This window comes from Serinus canaria, chromosome 6 (assembly GCF_022539315.1).
Source record: "Serinus canaria isolate serCan28SL12 chromosome 6, serCan2020, whole genome shotgun sequence".
NCBI classification, from domain to species: Eukaryota; Metazoa; Chordata; class Aves; order Passeriformes; family Fringillidae; genus Serinus; species Serinus canaria.
Genome location: NC_066320.1, coordinates 11,756,033 through 11,777,925, shown reverse-complemented (window position 1 = coordinate 11,777,925; position 21,893 = coordinate 11,756,033). Strand labels below are relative to the sequence as shown.

General features: G+C 45.8%; 2 protein-coding genes across 8 annotated transcripts in view; one reads left to right on the top strand and one right to left on the bottom strand.

Annotated features, from left to right (window-relative positions):
• Positions 1-739: 739 nt before the first annotated feature.
• Positions 740-3,913, bottom strand: LOC127059775 (basic proline-rich protein-like). The gene is made up of 4 exons (XM_050976439.1): positions 3,438-3,913; positions 2,370-2,613; positions 2,120-2,166; positions 740-1,820 (listed from the first exon to the last, which is right to left on the bottom strand). Exons 1-4 carry the CDS (start codon positions 3,911-3,913, stop codon positions 740-742), a joined length of 1,848 nt encoding a protein of 615 aa, XP_050832396.1.
• Positions 2,569-21,893, top strand: part of ZMIZ1 (zinc finger MIZ-type containing 1) — a 336,761-nt gene continuing 317,436 nt past the window's right edge. For 3 of the 7 annotated variants that reach the window (XM_018910990.3, XM_050975946.1, XM_050975940.1), the window contains exon 1: positions 2,920-3,233. The gene's annotated coding sequence lies outside the window, so the exon portion shown is untranslated. Of the gene's footprint in view, positions 2,744-2,918; positions 3,234-21,893 lie in introns of those variants that run through there. The other 4 variants (XM_050975948.1, XM_050975947.1, XM_050975941.1 and 1 more) reach the window with 3 other exon arrangements.

Sequence of the window (21,893 nt, the reverse complement as noted above, 5' to 3'; positions counted from 1 at the left end):
GCAAGTGGCAAAGGCTGCTAGGGTTGCACATCCCCTGTGGACAGGTAGCACTTCCAACCCCCTTGGTGCCTCTGAACAGTGCGTGGCAAAGCCCACTTTAGCAGAGGCAGGTTCAGAGGGCACAGTGGCACCTGTTAAATCACTACAATGATTTCCTGCAAGACCTGTATTTTCCTAACCACATACTGTATTGATCAGGCGACTTGCTTACTGAAAGAAGGCAGGGTGATGCAGCTGGTGAATCCTGCATGATGTGTTCATGTGGAACACAGTCTGCAGGAGAACTACAAAAGGGTTGAAAAAGTAAATGTGTGTTGACCAATTTGTTTTCAGGATGGTATCAGTGGAAGTTGTGCTTAAATATTGTGGACAGGCCTTGTGACCTTTTAATGGTGCTGCTGCACAAAGATTTAATTTTCTAATCTTCTATTTCTGTACGATGGTTTCAAACAATAAAGCATCAAAACCTACTACTTTGACTTTGCCATGTCCAAGACAGAGGTTTGACACCTTAAAAAGATATTAAATTTGATGCCGTAAGAAGGTATTAATCGCAAAGGAATTCTTAAGGTACAATGTCCTGATGTGTGTGATTATCAGGAGATTACTGTATTGCTACAGTGCCCTTTTTGGTTGGCTAAAAGGCTGGGCTTTTTCTGCGCCAGTTTCAATGAGACACTCTGTGCAGGAGTGATATGGGCGGCACTGACTGCTTAAGCCTGTGGACTACAGGTTACAATCACGGGGCCGGTGTGGCTCGGGGAGGGCAGCGCGCCGTGACAGGGACAAGCGAGGGGGAATGCAGCAGCAGAAGTGGCTGGAAGCGCTCAAGTCCCGACCCTCGAGGTGCCGGCTCTTGGCGAAAACACTCCCCTGGCGGGTCACAGGGCTCGTACAGGCGGCCAGGGCAGTGGGCCCTTAGGCCGCGCTGCCCGGAGCGCGGCCCGCCCAGCCCCGCAGGGCCGCGGGGAGCTCGGCCCGGGCCGGAGGGGCCCGAGCGCTCCCGCCCCGGCGGCCGCCGCGTCTCCCAGGCAGCGATTAGGGCGGCGGAGACCGCGCGGGGCACGGCGCGGAAGGGAGGGAAGGAAGCAGCCGTGAGACAGAGAATCTGCTCTGCTCCCCGTTCGGGCGGGCAATGCCGGAGGGACCCGGCGGCGGCCGAGGGCTGCAGGGCGGGGGGCCCAGTACAGGAACCCCGTCCCTTCCATCCCCTGGGCCGGCGGCGGGGGCCCCCGGCAGCGCCCCGTACGCCTTTAAGGGGCGGCGGGCGGGCGGGCTGGCAGCGGCATTGTTCCCTGACGTCACCGCAGCCTGTGCGGCGGCGGCGGCGGCGGCTGCTCTCAAACTTGCCTTTGTTATTCGGCGCTCCCCGGCTGACACCGCGGCCGCTCGCAAAATGCGGAGCCGGAGCGCGCCGGAGCGGCGGGACGCGCCGCCCGCCACCGGCTGGCCGTCCCCGCCGGGGCACTGCCCGCCGGGGGCTCCCCCCGCGGCTCTGCCGGCCGGGCGGCCGCCGCTCTGTCTGCGCGCTGGGAGCGGCCGCGGGCGCAGCGTCCGCAGGGACCCCCCCTGCGCCCCGAGGCGCTCGGGGGGGCGGCCGGAGGCAAAGGGACAAGGGCAGCAAGAGGGGTCTTTTTTCTGGGGAAGCCACGAAGGCGTAAATGAGCGGGGCGGGGGCCGTGCCGGGGGCACTGTCCTCGGGGGCGGGAGGGCTGCGTAGCCTCGCGCAGGTCTGCGCGTCCAGTGGCGCGGACGGGGGCAGCCCGGCGGGGGGAGCGGCGCGGATAGCGGCGGTGGCGCTTCGTTCCCCCTGCACGCAGCTGAAAAAAATATAAAAAATTAGACAATCTTCCCCTTCCCCGAGCGATCCGACGTCCCTTTACAGTCCCGATCGTTCTCCTCCTCCAGCAAGAAGACGAATGTGACCAGCGAGAAGCTACACAGTGCTGTTTAAATTGCTTATCTTAATTGCATAATCTAACAAGCCCCGTTGGAGCAGGGATGAATATATTAGGCTTATTAACAACTCATCATAAAATATTGATTGTCCTGGAAGTGTTTTATCAAGGGGAAGAGAAGTCGAGGGAGATGTTTTTTAGCAGATTGGGGCTCGTCAGACAAGGACGGTTTCTTCTTATTTTCTCCCTGGAAATCTGGCTGGATTTCCTAAGGAGCACAGTGGAAGAAAAACAGCATAAAAACACGCCCTATTGTTAGCGCCGGGGGCCGCGCTCTCGGCGGCGGGGGGGCCCCGGCCCCTGACCGCCCCCCTTGCGGCGGGGCCGCCTCCCGGGCCCGCCCCGCCGGGCACAGCCGCCCGCCCGGCTTCCCCGGTTGAGCGGGGACCCCCGGGAGAACCCCGCTCCTACCTGGGTGGCGGGAGCTCCGGGCTCTGAAAATAACAGCGGCCCCGAGGGTGGGGGTGGTGGCAGTAAATGGAGGGGGGTGGGGGCTAAAGTGCAATAACGGAGCAGCAGGATGTCTCGGCGTTCCCGAGTAATCCTCCTGCCCGCCCGGTAGTTCCTTCCATGCCCGTAAAAATTCTCTCGTGAAGACGACAGAGACGGAGACACCTCATGCTTGAGAGTGTGTTGGGTCCAGGGTGGTTTTCCCCTATTTAATAATACAAAAACACCGAAGGGAGTATACATATTCTCCAGCTTTCAGTTTCCAGAGTGGAAGGGTTTCCGAGTGCTTGGTATTCAGGAGGACTAAAACGAGAATCCCCGCCTTAAAAGACACTGTAAGACAATATTTGTATTTTAACTCGTATTTAAGATTTTTAACTTGGTGTGATTTGGGGAGGTGTGTGTGTGTTGCGGGGGGAGAGGGGAAGGGAGAGGGCGAAGGGAAGAACATCCCTGTAGGAGGCAGCTCCCTTTCAGATAGGAATCTGGGACAGATTTTGCCAGCAGCCACAAAGCATGGCCCTTTGGTAATAGAATAGCCAATGTAATTTGACACTTCAACTTGCTGTGCTCTCTGCTAGTTGATTCACTTACTCACCCACTAACATTGAGCTCCTTTTCACTGTCTGTGGGCTAGAGGAAAAAAAAAGGTGGGGGGGGGAGGAAGAAAAAAGAAAGCAGGGGGAGAAGGAAGAAAGGAGGGGAATAAACAAAATTATATATTTAAAAACACCCGAGTAGAGCTGCAGATCAGTTGGGAAAGAGGATTTTGCCTGCCTTCTTCCTTATTATTTTGCTGCTGCAAGGCTGCTTTGCAATCCGTAGGTAAGTTTCGCGTCTATTTGCGCTCCCTGCTCGCACCTCCCCATTCGCGGCCGGGCAGGGGTTGCCTCTCGGCGGAGCAGAAACAATGGAGCGGCCACGCTGGGGAAAAAGGTGTACAGGGAGGAAAAAAAAAAAAAAAGAAAACAACAACATATTTATTCTGCAAGGGGAGAAAATGTGTGGAGACTTCTTAAAGGGGCAGACTGTCCTCGGCGAGGGCGCGGGGCGAGGGCGAGCGAGCGGCCGCGGAGCCGGGCCCGGCGGCAGGGAAGCGGCTCTCCCCGGGCAATGCCCTTCCCGGGCCGGCCGCGGGGTCGCGGAGGGACCCGGCCCGGGGCGAACTTGGAGCAACCGCGGCGGGAGGCGGGCGAGCCCCGGAGCCGCCGCAAGCACAAAGGGGGCTGCGGGGACCGGGGCGGCGGCTGCCCCCGGCCGGGGCGAGCGCCGTCGGGGCGGGCAGGAGCCCCGCAGCGGGGCCGGGGCTGCGGCTCGGGGCGTGCGTGCCCGGCCGCCCGTGCGGGGCTCGGGAGACGCGGGGGGAGCTTGCGCCTGTTCTTGGGGCTCCGGGAAGCTTGCCTGGGTGTAAATTCCTTGCGTCTGGGTTTTGCGACCCAGTTGGGACCTGGGCCTCTCTCGCCCGGCAGGAGGAAGGAGCAGCCCCCCTCCCTCCCCCCGTGCATCTGTCCAGGAAGCCGCCGGGCGGAGGGGAGGGGGCGCGGGGGCAGAGGGCCGGGGGTGCCCTGCCCGGCCCGACCCGGCCGGAGCTCGCCCGTCTTTGTGCGAGGGGAGCGGGGGAAGCGCTTCCAGGGGCGGCCGGCGGAGCTGCTCGCTGGGAGAGGGAGAATGGCAGCCAGTTAAAAGACACTTCAGGAATGTAAACATAAAAATAGGAGCCATCCAGCCACGCTCTTTCCCCCCACCCCCCCCACCCCCCCGCGGGGCTCGGGATAGCATTCTGGGCTGGCGCGGTAGCGGGGAAGGAGTACGGCAGCCTGAGACAGGGGGAGGAAGTTGTTACTATAATCGGGGTTTTAGACTGTAAACTTTGTTTTGCACGTGCAAAGTTTAATTTCGGTGCCGCCTCGGAGGCTGCGATGAGAGACGCGGGGCGGCGCCTCGGGGGTGCCCCTTCGGGTGCAGCCCCCACCACCGTCTTTGCTAAAGGTGGAACCTGCCCGGCCGTGGCAGCGGGACCCCCGCATCGCCGCTTTTGTCTGGGGTTGCCGGGGTCCCCCTCACCAGCCCGGCAGCTGCGTGACTTGGTGCGAATTGCGGCTGTATCGTCAGTTTATCGAGACCGAAGCAAACTCAAGGCATAGCTCTGCTCTGTCGTCCGATTGTGCGCCGTGTGTATTTTTGTGCTTCAGTTAATAATCTGCAAACGGCTTAATGGCTCTGTAGTGCCAGAGGAATTGGTTTTCTCCATTTACTTCAGCAGGCCTGAGTGAAGCTGGTGTTCTGACTGCTTTTTTCAATGCATTGACACGAGAGAAGAGGATTTAACTTGGCAGCCTGAACAAATGCTCTATCAAAGGTTTCCTAAGAGACAGTAGGAGTGCTGGGGTGATGAATGACCTGGGGTAGTTTTAGGGTGCTACCTATGCAAGCTTTCTTTTAAATATGAAATGGCCATTTAGGGCTCTGAATAAAACTGCGTGCATCAGAAAGGCGACAGGCTTATAAAATTTAAAAGGGCAAAAGCCCATTAATGCTGTGGCAAAGCTTTGGCTCCCAGCTCTGGTTGAGTAGTTCCAACTGCCGTGAAGTGCCAAAGCTTTTAAGGAATCTTTAGCAACAGCTTCTGTCTGGCTGTGGAACGGACCTTGGCCTTGCTCACTGGAAGTTTAATGGTGCAGCCTCTCCTCCCCACGTAAGGGAGGAAAGGGAAGGGCAGTGTAGGGGTGAAGCAAAATCTGGAGGGGAATTAAAAAAAAAGGCTGTGTGCTGGAATGTATGGCTAAAACGACTTACTGGTGGGAACCTCTTCAGGTTGCAACACTGGGGCAGTAACATGGCGCAGTGGGTAACTCAAAAATATTACTAGCACCAGCAGAAAAGTTTCACAAAGGAATGTAGCAAAGCTAAACACCTCTGGGAAACAAATCCCTCTGATGAACGTGGTCGGTTGTGGATTCAGAGCTCCACTTCCTTCTCCTGACTGGGGAAAATGTACTATGGCATCAATCTTCTCTTGGCGGGGCCTGGTGCAGGTTTGTGAATGCCAGCAGACTCGCTCTGACCTTTCTCTGTTCCAAGCTGAGGATGTTGAAACACCAGCCATCAAACAAAAGAGACATTGAAAGCAAGATCTGCAATGGAGCACGTGTGACTTTGAGGCTAGCTGAGTGCATTTGGTGGCCGTTTTCCTCGGAGTTTGGGGTGGGCAAGAGGAGAAGGGAAAGGTCACTTATTTTTACAGTGAGGCTACAGAAAACCTGACTTGAAATCCCCTAAATATCCCATAGTCAAGTATTTTTTTTTATCTTTTTAAGTGTTGTTTCAAAGAGCCTTGATTTCTGCTCTTTTTACATATGTATCTATAATTGCTACATTACTAGAGGAAGATTATTTTTCCCCATGGTTGCAAGGAGGACCAGGAATTTTGCATAATCCACTGCCTTATAAAAAGAAAGAAGCTTTAAAAAAAAAAAAAAAAAAGTCTTTAGGATTATATTTTAAAACAATGAAGAATTTCCTGGGATTGAATTGGCAGATTGTGAGTTTTATCTGCACAAGATAACACTACCTTGAAAAGTGGCTGATTTCAAGATTATTCTGCAAATTGTAATTTAAATTTACTTTGGGCTTTCTGAATTTAAGAACGCCTTTGGGACCAGTTGATATAGGTGTCTTACCTGCCAATTACATTCATGTCAACATGGACAGATGCTTTTATTGTTTGCATTGTTTACAGTTCACAATACCTTAAATAAACGTTGATCACGATTAGAAACAATAATTGAGTCTGTGGCAAAGGATCAATGAAAACTTTGTTTCAGGAAAGAAATGAGTTGCTGTGTATATGTACAGAGAATGTTTTGTGCTCTTTGGGATGAAATAAATCTGCGATCTTAGTATGGCGTACAATTCTGTTTTTAGATTATTTTAAGAAACCCACAAAAGATAATGGATCAGTTTTTGCAACATCTGAATGATTTCTCCTGTACAAGGAGTGGAAAGGCAAGGCTCTCTGTAGCATAGTTCCATTCATAACTTTTCTTGGGAGTTGCTTGCCCTTTGCCCCAAATCTCTTCCACTTTTATGGGCTCCAAAGGTTTTCGGGGGCGGAGGAAGCAAAAGCAGAACCAAACCAGCCCCCCAAACCCTCATGGATAGCAGTTACATCACTGATACTATAGTTGGAGACAATGTTGGCAGGTTTTTAGCAACTTAATGTTTCTACTAGCAGCTCGGAAAGCCTGGTTTCTCTCCTGAAAAGGAAGAAAAATTGATCTGAAAAGGAAGAAAAATTGAAAGGAAAAAGAGTTGGAATTCCTTTTGCCTTCCCCAGTGTTGTTGACGGGTTTCAGAACAACAGGAATCCAGCCTTTTTCCAGTCACACAGAAGATAATGTGACTATGAGAAATGGAGGTAGGTAGTGGCTGGCCAGGAACTCGTGGTGCCTGCTGTGCTGCTCTAACAACGTGGGTGATCAAATGCTGCAGGAGGCGTGAGCTTGGCTTGTTATGGCTTTACCTGGGAAGCCTGTTTCTCATAAATAAGTAGGACTGCAGTTAATGCCTGTGGTAGCAATTTTGACCACTATGCAATTGGCTAATTTGTTCACTCCTAGTTAGACCAATTTTTGTGAAATTCTATCCTGTATTACAGCAAAGCAGCAAGAACATTGCTGAAGAGTTTATGTTGGTTTATGTTTGTTCCTGTCAAGTGCCTGTTGTAGGACAAGCAGCACAAGCCCTCTTTATCCATTTAGGTGTGTTTTATGGGAAAACACAGTAAGCAAAACATCAATATAGAACCACCACAGACAGACCTCCTGCTCAGATATTGTATGTTTTCCTTATCTCAATTCACATCTTCTCTCCAAGTGTATGTAAGCCTTCTTGCTGATGACAAGTTGAGGCTGTCATTGGTATTAGAAATAATTTCAGCTATAAAGTGGTGTCTTTGGCTTAAAAGGTTGTTTTGCTGTATTGATTTCCTCCTCCCCCCTTCTTACTATAAAGCAGAAAATTCTTCTGTAGCAATTTTCAGTTCTTCACTTCGGTTTTTTTCCACGTGATCATTAACATTCAGCTTGGCTAATGTTAGAATATTTTGAAGAGAATATAGGCTGCTAGGGAAATGTCCAGGCAATGAGTTGTAATGGATCTCCACAGCTAGACTGTTGGAGGCAGTAGTGTATTATGAGAGTAGGAGATGGCCTTCCACTTGTTACATGTTATTTTTGGTTCTAATAATTTAACATACACTGAAGTCTACATTGCCTGCAAAGATGAAGTTTCCTGGCTTCAGTACAGTGCTCTGCCCTTCCCTTTATGGAGCAGGGCAGATTTCTATGGGTATTAGGTATCCAGTAAAGAAAGCAAAGTTGTTCTTAGACAGACAAAATCACTTTCAACCTAATTTCTCCTGTAAGTGTCAATAGAAATTAAGTTACTCCACAGGGAATGAATCATTCTTTAAAAGAACTTGCCCTTCTCAAGGCTCACATAGGTGATCACTCATTTTGGAACACTTGTAGTTTCCTTCAGTTGCTTATACATTTTAGTTCTGTAGCAGAGGACAGAGGAAGTCATTTTTACTGCTGTAGTGAGTAGTGAAACATCCAAGAAATCTTTTCCAGTTTGTGGTGGTTTGTAGGGAAATAGAATCTAAGAAAATAAAGATAGTGTAGAAAGTAATCTTACCCCTAAGGAGTTGCAGCTGGGCCAATTATCCAAGATGAGGAGTAGGCCTGACTTTAACAGGTCACAGCTGTAACCAGTGAGAAGAAGAGTGCTATAAAAGAGCAGGGTGGCTGGTTGAGAAGGGGACTGGAGTCAGTTGGCTACTTTGTGACGAAGAAGAAAGAGTCAGTGCTCTGAGGAGCTGCCCACAAGAAAACACCAGGAAGGTATGAAACTTTTTTGATAAGGAGACAACAGTAGGGAACCCCTGCAATAAGATGACAACAGTGGTTGATGCATTTAAAAATAAGTTTTAGTATCTAGTGAAATATCTAAGCTTGAAAAGGGATTTCTGTCCTTTACCTGTAGAATTTTATAGATCAAGCTGGTTTGTATTTTGTTTAGTGTACTAATATTGGGGTAGTTGACATACAACTGATCACAGTAACATTCCATTAACACAAATGTGGGAAGCATAACCCTGGTTGGTAATCCAGGGCTTGTTTTGACTCTGCAGACCAGCTTTGACTTGATTCTATGTAAAGTGAAGCTGGAAGGCTCCTGGCTCCATACCAGGCAGCGAGAGGGAGGAAAAGAAATTGCTCAAACCCCATTTATATGCACAGTGCTACAAACCTGTGCAAATTTCATAAAAGTGCGAGTTTCTATTACCACTACAGATCATTGTTAGTCTACATGAGAGGTTTCTTACTAATTCTATGTTTGCTTGTTTGTTCTGGCTTATGTCAGTGGATGGTAAAGACCTGATTTATAAATCATGTCCTCATACTAGGACATCCTCCTTCGGACCTGTGAAACCTACCCAGGTGATGGTCCAGCTGCCTGATCCAAAGCCAGTTGTGTTATCCTCTTCCTGTAGGGCTGTATGCCAGGTTTTTGGTAGACGGTATTGGCTGTGGGCACAGAGGGACTGTGGTTGCTGTAAGCCTTTTTTATTTCCAGGGAAAAGCAGCACTGCTGTGGGCCTGCCTTCAGAAAGGGGAACAACTCCAACATATAGATAATACATATGTGTTGTCAACGAAAGCCACAAAAGTGAACCATCTGATAATGTCATGCAAAACCAGTACGGAGATGGTTGTCTTTATTTGGGTTTTCTTCAAATCTTATTTGTTCTCATGTTCTCAACTCTTTGCCTCATAACTGGTAAGTTCTTCTTGTGATTTAGTTTAGTAGTCAGCTTGGTCCAGACAGCATTAACTAGAGAATTCTGACTACTTGATCTAATGCATGAATGTGGGGAAACTGCCTCATTCATATGGCAGCTCTTTGTGTTGTGAAATACCATTTGTCATCTTTGCTGATTAGGTAAAAACATGTTTGAGGAGTAAGAGAAAAAGCAATACCTTGATAACAAGTTTGTATTGTCTTTTGGATTCACGTAGTAGTTTTTCATTCCTTTGAGACTTCAGGGCTCCGATGACTGACTGGCTGGCACAGTGAACGGCATCTGTCTTAGAGATTTCTAGATAGTCTCATAACTAATCAGAAAGCATTATTTATTGGGACTACAGTGACATAGATATAGGACATAATAGTAGGGGCTTCAATTGGCCATTTAGTAGCAAAAACAGTTCCCTTGATGTGTATCTGCTTGTTTCTTGGCTGCATTCCTGATTCCCTCTGAGAACAGTGGAGCCTTTTAGGCTGCTCTGAAATACACAGTTCTGTATCTCCATCAGTAAATTCTGCAGTGCAGGTTTCTCTTCTTGTGTTTTTGAACACCCATTCTGAAAACAGATGAACTGATTTAATATTGGTTTATTGTGTAAATAAGGGCACTGTGGGGTGCAGGACTGTGCCGAGGTTGACACTGAGGGGCAGTTGGTGCTTGAAAAGGTTTGAGATGGGGCTTCCCTGGAAATTGTCTGGCCTCATACTGACAAAGAGGGAGTCTGCCTCACCAAAAGCAGAAGTCATCGTAAGCTTGTTAGGTATTTTGATGACTTTGATTTTGTGTGAAACTCAGAATCTTTCTCTGTGCTCTTCTTTTGGACATGACTGATGTCCAACAGCCTGCTAGATGGGCATTCCCCAGCTCAGAAGTTACCATCTGCTCTTGGTTATTTTGGAGGTGTGAGAGTGTGATGTGTGAGGGGAAAAAATCCACCACAAGAGAGTTGAATGACAGGGAGGAGAGGCTTGAGCCCTGAGTTGCAAAACCTCCCCCCCTCCAACTACAGCCACTTTCTTGAGGAAATGAAACTCATCAACTGCTGTTCATGTGCCCAGTTTGAACAGCACTTCTGTTTGTGCAGCCTGAAGGTGGGATGCCTCCATAGATAGTGTGAAAATAAGAAATACCTTAGATATCATTGCTTTCACATGCAAATATTTTCACGTGCCTTAGTTTTCCTTAGTATTGCACATCTCTAAGATCTTGGCTGTTGTAAATGACAAAAAGAAGCCTTATAAACATGAAAATTTTCTTAGAGAATGCATTTGCTTAAAATACATTGCAAAATACAAGTTCCTGCAGCTAAACTCTTTTGACAATAAGCACTGTTACCCTTCAGTTTTAAAACTATTTTATATTTTAAGGTGAATGGAAGAGCCTCTTGATTATCTCTCCTGTCCTGCCAAGCTGCGCCAACCCTACCTCCTGCTGAAATAAAAAAGGGGCAAGAAAATGCTTTAAAAAGCACTTTTAGAGACTTAGTTGACACTGAATTCTTGGAAAAGCACTTTGTTTATGCTTCTACCCATAGATGGAAGAGAGAAGAGTTTATTATCCCACAGGTTTGCAGAGGGAAAGAAGAATGATATGGTTGTCAGGCAGTCTACCCAGTCTCTTAGTGTCCTTCTTGTAAATTCTGTGTTTGTTTAATGCTTATAACTCTATTCCCAGCAGTGGGATCACAGAAGTTAACTCCTTTACAGCTGTTATACAGCTTATGCTTAGGTCTCTCTTACAGTAACCCATAGCGTTTTCAAGTAAAGCTTTTCTTCTCCACTTAGCACAGGTTGATTCACTTTACATTTAATTAAACTTTTTTTTTTTTAACTGGAATTCTTGTTCTATGGGATGTCAGGCCAGTGAACTGTCATCTTATACTGCTTTTGTGATTTGACTCTCTGTACACTCAGTTCACTGTCCTTTTAGGTGCTTTGCAAAACCACAAAACCTTACCTTTCTGTTTCACAGAAAACCAACATGCTGAGTTGCAGTGGGCACTTATGTGCAGATGTGGATGGTAGTTCTGTGACTGAAAAGGTGAATTCAATGTGTGTTGCACTGTCAAGGCTGTTTCTCTACAAACTAGTGTTCAAATTGATCCCATTCATAAGTCCCTTTTTGATTCTGAGATATCCACTCTGATACGTCTCACCTGGTGAGACTTAAAGCAGCTATAAGTCCTGCTTTTAGATGTTTGTTACAGGAACTGTACTTTAGTTTTTACTTGTTCTCTCAAGTGAGAGATTCCTCCAAAAATCTACATCACTGTTTTAAAAAGCAATCCAGCTGGAGTTAGATACCATTAGAGATGGGCGCCTAGTAGCTTTCCAAATGCATGTGTAGCTTTGGCTTTTGGCACTGTAATACTCTGACATCTCTCACATTAAAGTCATAACAGTATTATGTAAGGAGAAGTTATTTTGGGTCACTAGCAGAGCCCTCTCAGACTTCGTTAAATCAGCCTTGCAAGTTAAAACACTTGGGCTCCCATCTTCTTCCTGCAGCTTTTTGGCAATATAAGTGTGTGGGAGCTGTGTCCTTCCTCAGTCATTTGCCCTCTGCTTTGCTCAGGCTGCATGGCTCTGAACCTGCTTCTGCCACAGCAATTTGTATGGCTGTGGGGAGCCCTCACAGAGGAAGGGCATGCTCAGCACTGCTCAGCCCTGGCTTTCACCCCCCACTCCCAGCTGCTTGCAGGTGACACAGGAAGGAAAGAGAAACCAGGGGACTCTCTGGTCCTGCTGTTCTGGGCTCTGTGGCAGCAGGCAGACAGGAGTTGGATGGGAAGGTGGATACCGAGGAGAGCTTCCAACCGCACTACACCAAGTCCCACCTCTGCAGCAGGCACTTGCTTGTTTATGTGTAACTCAGGAGTCAGTTTCATTAGGCCTTGTGTTATTCTCTAGCAGAGGACAAGTAAAACACCAACTGTTGGTGACCAGCAAGAGACAGAGTACAGAAAGAATCCAGGGGAACCTTTGCAATGTTTGTTGGTAACTTAAACCTGGTGTTTAGCAAAGGTACAGTTTAGGTATGAAAGATGCCGTATTCGGACTCGTGTCAGCTTTATAAATGCTTCCTTTGGAGACCAGTCCTTGCATGCCAAGTGATCCTTGGGTATGCCCAAGGGATGGCCATTTGGAGATGGCTTATACTTCAGAAGGAATCAGCAACAGGACAGAAGATAAATATTTTAAAACATCCACATGAAATTGCTGTGTTCTCAAAGTCTGTGTGGCAGGGAGAGCAGAGCTGCTGGATTCCACTGCCAGCAGCGGTGGCTGGAGCTGTGCAGGTTGAGAGAGTGGAAAGGCCCCCTGGGGCACAGAGCAGATGGTGCTTGGTGCTGCTCAGGCCTGGGTGAGGCAGTGGTTCTTTCTGCAAAGGGCAATGCTGCAGAGGGTTAGCGCTGCAGAGCTTTTTTGATTAAAACGGGTTCTGAAAATATTTGCAATAGTTTTTATTCTACCTGTATTCATGGCAGATAGCTCTTTTGTAAAGGAACCAACTGAAAAGCACCTGAGAGGTGTAGGGTCTGCAGGGGAGAGAAGGACAAGGTTGAGGTGGCAGTAGTGGCTGCTGCTGGAGGGTTCAGAGTGGAGCTCTGAGGAACTGGCAGGGGTGAAACAAATGAGTGCCATAAATTCAGGATTGTGCTGCTTCTCTTATCCTTAAGTAAGGTTGTTTTATTCCCAAATAAATACAAAAAATGCGGAAAATTTAGGATTCATCTGTTAATGTTTCTTTTGTTAAATAATTGGTACTTGGAACATCTATTTTTAAGACTCTGGCATGTTTCCTGTTAGCTACCCTGGAGCATAACTGCTCCCCCAGAGTGGTGGTTGGTATGCTGCATTTAAGGCAGTGTTTTGTAACCTTTAGATATGTGCCTTTAGCTCTCTGATAGTCTGTGATGGGTCCTTGTAAGCCCCATGCCACTGGAGCAGTTCACCCAGGACAGCTCCAGCTCGGTGTCTGTGTGCCCAGAGCTGGGAGCACCAGGCACATGCAGGTAAACACATTAACGAGCTGAAAGGAGGATAAAGTCGATGATAGGCAGGCTGCTATTGTGTGGTGCCCAGGCTGTGCCATGGTGACTAAGACGCTGTGATAGTTTCCTTATTGGCCACCATCTGTCTGCTCCTGGCTGGAGCTGCTTGGCTGGCACTCTGCCTCGGGAGAGGGACCGGCGCTGCCTCGGCGCAGCACCCGGGGCAGGGGCTGGGCTGGGCAGGGAGGGGATGAGGGATGCCTGGCAGGTTTCTGGTCATGGCTGTGGGATACACTTGTGTAATCACTTTGGGAAAAAACCCCAAACTTCTGAGACAGTGCTTTCTGTGTATTCTTAAAGGTTCTGCATCCTAAATGCTTGCATAAATCATTCGATGCATAAACCTTTTTGCAACACTTTTTGTGAAAGAAAATCTGGTACTAGTGCCTAATTTTGGAATATTAGTGTTTTGAAAATTTAAAGGAAACTTCACATGTTTCTAACAATTTTATGGTGACACACAATTTGAAATTCAGTTTTAAAAATTTTAATATGGTCACCCCAAAAGAAACAGCATTGTCAGCGTGGAGTCTTACTCCTTTTTCTGAAATTGCAGCTATGGCCCTCAGTATCTTTTTCTCAATAAAGAGACATGTAAATCAAAAGTACTTGTTACGTTGCCAACATCTTGTCCTAGCAGTATCCCAGCATATTAAATAATAAAGAAACAGTACATATCTCCTACCATATGAAAAATAAAAATATATTTAAAAGTATATATTTTGCTCTAGTCATGCTCGTCTTCAGTGTTCATCAATTTATACCTTATTTTGCTGAAGAAACTGGCAGCCAACATTGTCTCAAAAACTGTTAATACAAGAAATGAAATATTGGTGAGTCAAGCTCCCATTTTACCGGTTGCACCCAATTTAGGAATATTTTGTAGTAAATGAAAGGTGAATACATATACACCAACCTCTTTGCTTTCCTTCATTGTTTAATAAGGCTAAACCCCCCAAAGGAACACTGAAGAGGCAGGGATTCTTTGGCAATTGATCTATTTGTGTTTTTAATGTAAAATATTTTTAGGGTGAGATGTAAAAATATGTACTTTTGTATTGAAAGAGATTGTTGTTTCCTTTTATTTTAAACCCTGGATGAGAAACAAGATGTCAGACCTATTATAATGCAGCCCAGTAATTAACATATGTTGGTCTGCCTTTGCCAAGGATTTCTTATGAGTAATGCGAGTTGCACAAGTAGAGGAGTCAGGTGGTTTGTGAGTGAAGAATCATACACATGCTTGAGCGATCAAATCCTAGAGACACCATCTGAAGATAGAATGTGTATCTGTGTTTGAATCTAAGAACAATTATAGTTTAAATGACCTCTCAGCTGCCTTAAGTTTAAAAATCTAAGTCAGCTTTTTCATGGTGGATTTTTTTTTCCCCTAATGAGGCATATATGACTAATTCTGATCAATTTTCCTAATAAATATTATGGGCAACTAATGGTATATTGTGGGTTTAAATAACTAAAAGATTCCTGAGCTCTGAAATGTGCTACAATTAGTGTTCTTTCTACAAGGAGATTTTGTTCCTTAACCTGAAAGGAGACTGTTGCACACCCACTCATGGTTTAATGTGGGCTCACAATTAATGAGTGCATCTTCTGCACAGCTCTCTCAATGTGACCCCATTATCTTGAAGAGACTGGAGCATGGGGATGTAATAGAATCAGTCAATATCTGCATATATTGGAAGTATTAACAACTTACAAACACCAGAGCTTCTTTGGTAGTTTATCACCATAGTGTAAAACCATCATTTTTTTTCTACTTTAGAGTTGTGTTTAATTTGTAGTTTATATTTTGACACTATCTGTTCAGCTATAAATCAAGCTTGACTGTGACAGTGATGGCCTTCAGGCTACCTTTTGGTTGTAAATTCACAGTTGTTTTTGCCTTGAGTGCCATTTTCAAGCTATGCAGTGTTGATAGTCTTGAATAAAACAACTTTCAATACAGGAAGTGGATTTTGGTGCTTTGACTAATGATTAGACTAATTTAAGATTGCCAGCCTTAAAATGTTCAGCAATTAGAATCCAGGCACATAAAATAATTTTAAGTAATAATAAACTTGAATTCTTTTGCAAAGTCTGCCTTTGGTACTCTTTGGTTTAGGGTCCATATTTTCAGGTTTCATCTTGGCTCACAAGCGCCAGAAACTCAATTAAATGGACAGAGATGCTGTTATAATTGGTTCACTTAAGGAGTTGTAGCTGTAGAGTACACATGAAAGTACTATTAGGCTTAGCTCCAGGACTTGTTTCTCACTTTCTGCTGCATTTCCATGCCATGTTAGGTCGTGGTAGGTCCAATTCACCCACAGAGAGTGTTTGCCACCCTTTCTCAAAACAGGGTAGTGCAATTGGTACCCACGTTTAGTAACACTGCTTGCATGTTTTTCAAATCATTGAGCAACTTGTGGCTTCCAAAAAGGTTAAGTAAGGACTGCAGTGGGTCAGAACTCCTGATTTGCAAAATTTTAGAGATCTCAGCATTTTCTAGACATTAAAAGTGAAATTTTTGGATGTAAAATTTTTCCCTCTTCCACTGTCGTTATTCTAAACTGGGTGGATTCAGCAGCTTTTGAGGAGATGCTGGAAAACCCAACTAGTTTAAGGGGGAAATAGCTGGCTAAAAAAAATAAGTGGTGAAAAAGATGTAGCTGCATTTACTGCCATAGCAACATTTTGGCCATGGAAAGTGAAATTGCTGAACTTGTGTTAATATTTATTGTCCATTCAAATACCTGTCGGAAAGCTTTGTGATCTATGGGTACTATTTTTATCTTCATTTACAAATCAGCAGGTGTTCACAGGTCTGTTGGACATCCATCCTTTTGAGGCATTTATGAGTAAACGTTTCTGGCTGTCATAATTTTGGTTGGTCAAGTTCACATTAATTGCTGCACTCTGTGCAGTTGTTCTAACATTTAAATACTGCCTGTGAGTAGGTTTGATTAAAATTACGTCTCTAGGTGCACACTAAATACCTTTGATACCTCACCTACAAACAACTGTAGAATTGTTGGTGAGAATGACAGCTGCAGGCAATAAATGAGGACAGTAATAGAAGTCTCAGTGCTGGAGAGAGTATCATAAATCATGAGGTGAGAGCAGCGTGTGTGCTGACAAATCGGTGAGCAGCTGCAAACAGCATTTTCCAGGTAAGAATTATTGCACTCGCTCCTGATAACTGCTCAGAAACCACCTCTTCCTTGTATGTGGGTAACTTTGCCCCTACACAGGTACTCACAGCGGTGTAAGCTGTTGAGCTCTAGTATTTTGCCTGGGAATGGTGTTTTGTGTGGTCTAAGGTACATATTATACATTGGACCTTGGTTTTCATCCAAGGTGTATTCAAGTGTGAGTTTTCCCTTTCAGGGAGGAAAATCCCCATGCTTATTGCAGCAGATGAGTTATTTGATTTAGCTTCCTCAGAGACTTTAGAGAAGTGTTCTTGACAGGTGGAGAGGAGATGTACTTGGCTGGTTTTAACAAGCTTGCTTTGTTAGCCCTTGCTGGGTGGAGTTTGGAGGAGGTACATATGCCTCTTCAAAAAATAAATGAAAAAAAAGTACTGGAATGATGCTGGTTAAGTAAGGGAGGTGATAATCCAGTCGCATAGAAAGCAGTCTTGCTCTTCTGCTATTAGGGAGATGAAAACTATTTTAATGAAATAATGATGGGAAACAGATGGCAAAGAGCTAGCAACTGAAATATTTTTGAACACTAGAAAATAAGTGTCAAACACATGTCTTGTAATGTAATTATTGCTAAAAGCATAACATGTCAGAATATATTTTAAAATGTTAAAATCTTTTTTTTATGCGTAATTCAACCTTAATCTCTTGGGTTCTTGTTAATAGACTTCAATCCTGATAAATTAATGGCTTAGAAGTTTTGATGACCAGAAGTTACTGCCACTTTGCTTAGACAAGTGAATGTGACACCAGTGCCCTGCTCCAGAAAGGTGCTGCAGCTGGCAGACATTCATTCACAGCTTTAATATGCAGTCCTGCAAGACTACCCTTTGGAGTTCCTGTGCTGTCAGTTTGTTGTCTATGATGGGAGAAGTTGCTAACGCACAGGGGCATGTTGGGACTGCAGCGTGGGCAAGGCAGCCCCAGCTGTGGGTGCTGGGTGTCTGCCTCAGGTGTGAGGCTCCCCTGGCTCTGGTGTTGGGGAGCACAGCTCCAGGATGCAGCACACCTCCTGGTGAATACCAGGAGCCCTAACGAGCACTGCCCCAGCGCTGCTACAGGTGTGACTGCAGTGCTGTCCTGTCCCCACTGTGACAGGGGAACTTTAGTATCTGCAAGGATTCTTAACAGTTTTGCTGTGCTGTACTTATGGTTAGAATGTAGTTGTCTTTCTATTGTACTTGAAACTGTTTACATAAATCATACAAATAAAGTGTTCATTAGAAATGGTCCTTTGAATAGAATCATATAAATATGAGATAATTGTGTCCCAGTTTACACCCCACCCCTCTCCCCCACTGGACAGCAGGATTTGATCATTGGATTGAGAGGAGACTTTTGTGGTTTTGGAATGTTTTCATTGTGGCTCATTTTGTCGTTTCTTTGTTTGTTTTCTTGTTAAGTTTCATTTTCAGCTGACTTAGCAACGATTGATACCACTGTCCATGACTGCCTGGTTTCTGCATCAATGAAAGGAACATTAGGAACACCCGAAATAAGCAGATGGAGGGCCAGGACCTCCCTTTCAGCTCAGCTCAACAGGCTTCAGGCTGTGACATTTTTCTTTCTCAGTGTCCAGGCACTTTTGCAGTTCCCCCAAAAAATGAAGACTATTTTCATATATCTCGGAACAGTGCAACAACCTGGTTTTCTAGAAACTCTTTTTTTCTTTTATAGAATATTCTTCTGACATTGACAAGTGTACAAGACAAGCTATTTTTCTGAGTTTTTATATTTATGTAACATAGTCAATGTGTTCAGACGCCTTCATGTCCATTTTTTTTTCCTCTAAGTCCCATTGAACTGAGTACCTCTTACCAGCCTCACCTGATTTAATACTGAGCTTGCTGAAGGGTACCATTCATTGGCTGGTGGCATGGTGACTTTTGGAAGATAAGCTGGAGAATTGTGCAAACTTTGGTGCTAGCAACACACGGCTTTGACTGTGTTGCTAGCACCAAGTGTGCTAACACCATGGTGTTCCTGGCATGGCCACATTCCTCCCCTTTCTTCCCTCCTCTGTGCTAGCAGGAATGACAGAGGGAAAAGTGTGCAGGTGTGCTGGGTCCCATCCGTGCCTCTCAAAGGAACAGATAAATTGTGTCCTGGAGGTGGTGGTGAATGTGTGCCACTGACACAGACTGATGGGAATCAGAAAAGGTAGGGTGGCATGGAAGCAAGGGGCTTCCATGGGTGATGGGTGGCTTATATATGGCTCAGCATCTTTTATGGCTTTCTGCATTCACTTTTCCCGGATAGGAATAAATGATGCCATTAATACTGAGGAGAGCTGCACTATGATGCCCTGTGTGAACATGCTGCTCTGTGAGAAAGGTGGACAATCCCTCTTTCCATCCTGTGGTTTTGTGCTGTCAGGACTACTTAAGCCTCTTGGTTCCCTGCTGCATGGTATTCCCATCCTTATGCTGTGTTAGCATAAATATTTGTGCAGGTGCACAATGAACCAGACTGCTGAACTGATGAGGATGGAAACAAAAAAACCCTTTTGTGTTTCTTACACATTTTTTCCCTAGTCTGTTTCCCTCTCTGCCTGCACCAATCACCCGTGAGCAGCACATGGGCAGCAGCAGAGTCTTTGGAAGCAGAGCTGTGTGGCAGAAGTGGAGGCAGAAAAGTGCTTTAACTAGCTCTCCTGCCTAGGAAAATAAGACAGATCCACATCCTCACAATTAGCAGAAAATAATAAACCCAGCTTGTAAATAGATTGGATCAAGTGGTTAAAACCACAATATTTTGATTTGCATAAACTTGTTTTCCTATTAGTACAAGAGCATCTGTTGCTGGGGGCAGGTAGATTCTCACTAAATGAAAACCCGAGTTGCACGTAACCTTCCCTACATCGGGTACCGCTTGTCCTCTGTTAGAGCAGCCTCTGGAACTGGTCAGGAGTCCTGAAAGCAAGACCCAAACAAAATGAGCTTGATTCTGCAGGACCATGCCAATGGAAGTTCCTGCCTAAAGCCCTTCATCCATTGGATGATCTTGGGAGGCTGGAGGCCTCTGCCGTCTCCAGCTACATGACCTGGAGAAGTGAAAAGATGCTGGAAGAGCTCGGTCTGCAGCTGGTCTGTGGTTGAGGGCACTGGGGAAGCATGACAGAGCCAGGGCTACCCATCACACAGAGTAGTCCGCTTCAAGCCTTGTTTTTTCCCATGCTGCTGTCCCGGGGATAGGATGAGTAGTTTGGGATCACTGGAGAACCTGAGCCTTTTAAAATGCCCTTGCATGTCCTGTGACGGAGGTAGTGTGTGAACTGCCATGAAACCAGCTGTGCTACGTCCTGTTGGTTAGTTCTTCCAGTTTGGACCAAGTACCCCTAGCTCTGAGGCTTCTGTTTTGCAGAAGATGACTCTGCTTTCCACAAACTAAAAGCATTAATGCAGATCTTAGGAGACCCTTTTTGTTTTTCTTTGTACAACCTGTGTTTCAACTGAAATGGATTATTTCCTTTTCTGTCAAACCAGAGCGTGGGAACTTAGCACTGTACAGTCAGGGAGGCAGTATCATAGAGCTCAAAGCCCATCCTCCCCTGTGGTTGGTGTGGCTACAGGATACTTCTATCGCACTTACCCCTGGCAGAAAAGGCTTCTGTGTCTTGTCACAAATTGAGCAGTAAGATCGAAAGCTAAAACCTGGAAGGGAGAGCTAAGCTCCCATTTGCAGCCCTAAAGTGTTCCTGCTTGCATCTGCTCTTCCCACCCTTCGTGGAGGGAGCCAGTGGCTCGTGGGTGACTCCTGTGGGTGCCCGGGCGGGGCGGGCGGTCCAGCGCAGGCGGCTCTTTCCGGGAGCCGTGGCCTCCGCCGCGGCCAGCTGGCAGCAGCCCCTGGCTCTGTGCCTCTCCTGCTCCCTGCTCAGTTTTTGCAGCTTTAGAGCCTCCTTCGGGGGCTGAAGTGCCGCAGAAGAAGCTGTGCTCAAAGGGTGCCTTCTGCATGGTTTGCCGTCCTGCTGCGGTGGGAGCCCTGATTGGTGGCTGGAGCTCCTGGGCACCATGATAACAAAAATAACCCTTGTTATTAAACCAAGCCTGTTGTCTAAATGCTAGTTGTGATTTTAAATTATTTTTGTTATGTTTCCTAAAGCCCGTGGCATGCTCTGTTTCTTTGATCTGTATTTTTAGAGGTGTTCTGTTACTGTGGGCGTGGGGGCTGGAGCTCAGGGATCAGACCACAAGTGGCCCTGTCCCCTTGGGAGTGTGCAATAAGTCACTCTGGCTGCCTTGTGGGTGTAGATGTGTTACATCTGTGGGGTGCCCCGTGCTCCCATGGAATTAAATGTTCTCTCTGTTTACTGTGCATGGGTTAGTTATTAAGGGATGTTATCACTCTTCATGCCTTACCCAAATGAAGTGATAGAGCCTCTGTTGAACAGAAATGCATGAATCAGTCATCTTCAGGTATTGGAGAAAGTTTCCCCGAATAAAAAAGCGAGCCTGAATCTTAAACTGGCCAGTATTTGTGTGCATTTTACTTTGGGCACTCCAAGCCATCTCAGTGAAGTAGAGCTGTGACCTTGGTCTAGATTTAGTCTTGATGTTGTGAACAGATCTTGAGTAGGTTGCTGTTTGGGGTGCCATATAGCATAAAGATTTTGATAAAGAAATTAATGTTCTAATTGGAATAGAGCTGCTAGCATTGTACACAGATGTTTTGTGCATCAGCTTTGTTGTAAAATAGCTTTTCATAGCTCCAGATAATTAATTTTTTTTAAAATCAAACTTATTCTCAGACCTTAGGAAAAAAATAAGATGACTTATGGTTAAAAACAGAAATTGTCAATACCTTCATGTCTCACATTAATTTCTCTTTCCAAATTTTGTTTTTATTAAAAATAGGATTTTTCTTGAGAAAATGCTGATTTTTCTTAAGGCAACTGATAAAGTAAAATGTCCAAGACAAGTCCCTGTTCTAGTGCATGCTGTTTCTGAAAATTTGATTCTTTCAAATAGCATGAAGTAAGACTTCCAAACATCTCCACATTTATTGAAGTTTTTCAAGTTTATAGACTACTTCTAGAAATCAAGGGCACGGATTCATTTTTGCAGATGTTTTGATTTTTCTTTTTGTGATTGGCTCTTTTAATTATATTCCAAGCAAATTACCATAGTGAAATCTTTCTGTGTGTCAGGATAACAAGAGCAACATAGTGTAAGCCTCTTCCATTAATATTCATTGTGATATTTCATAACTGTATCTGTTGAGCAGCACTGATTGAATTTAGAGAAATTGTATTGTTTAAAATCCTTTTCATTAATATATTAAACTCTGATAGCATATTATTGAAATCAGTTTGTACACAGACATTTGATTTTGCATCTCTAGCCTTACCCAAGTTA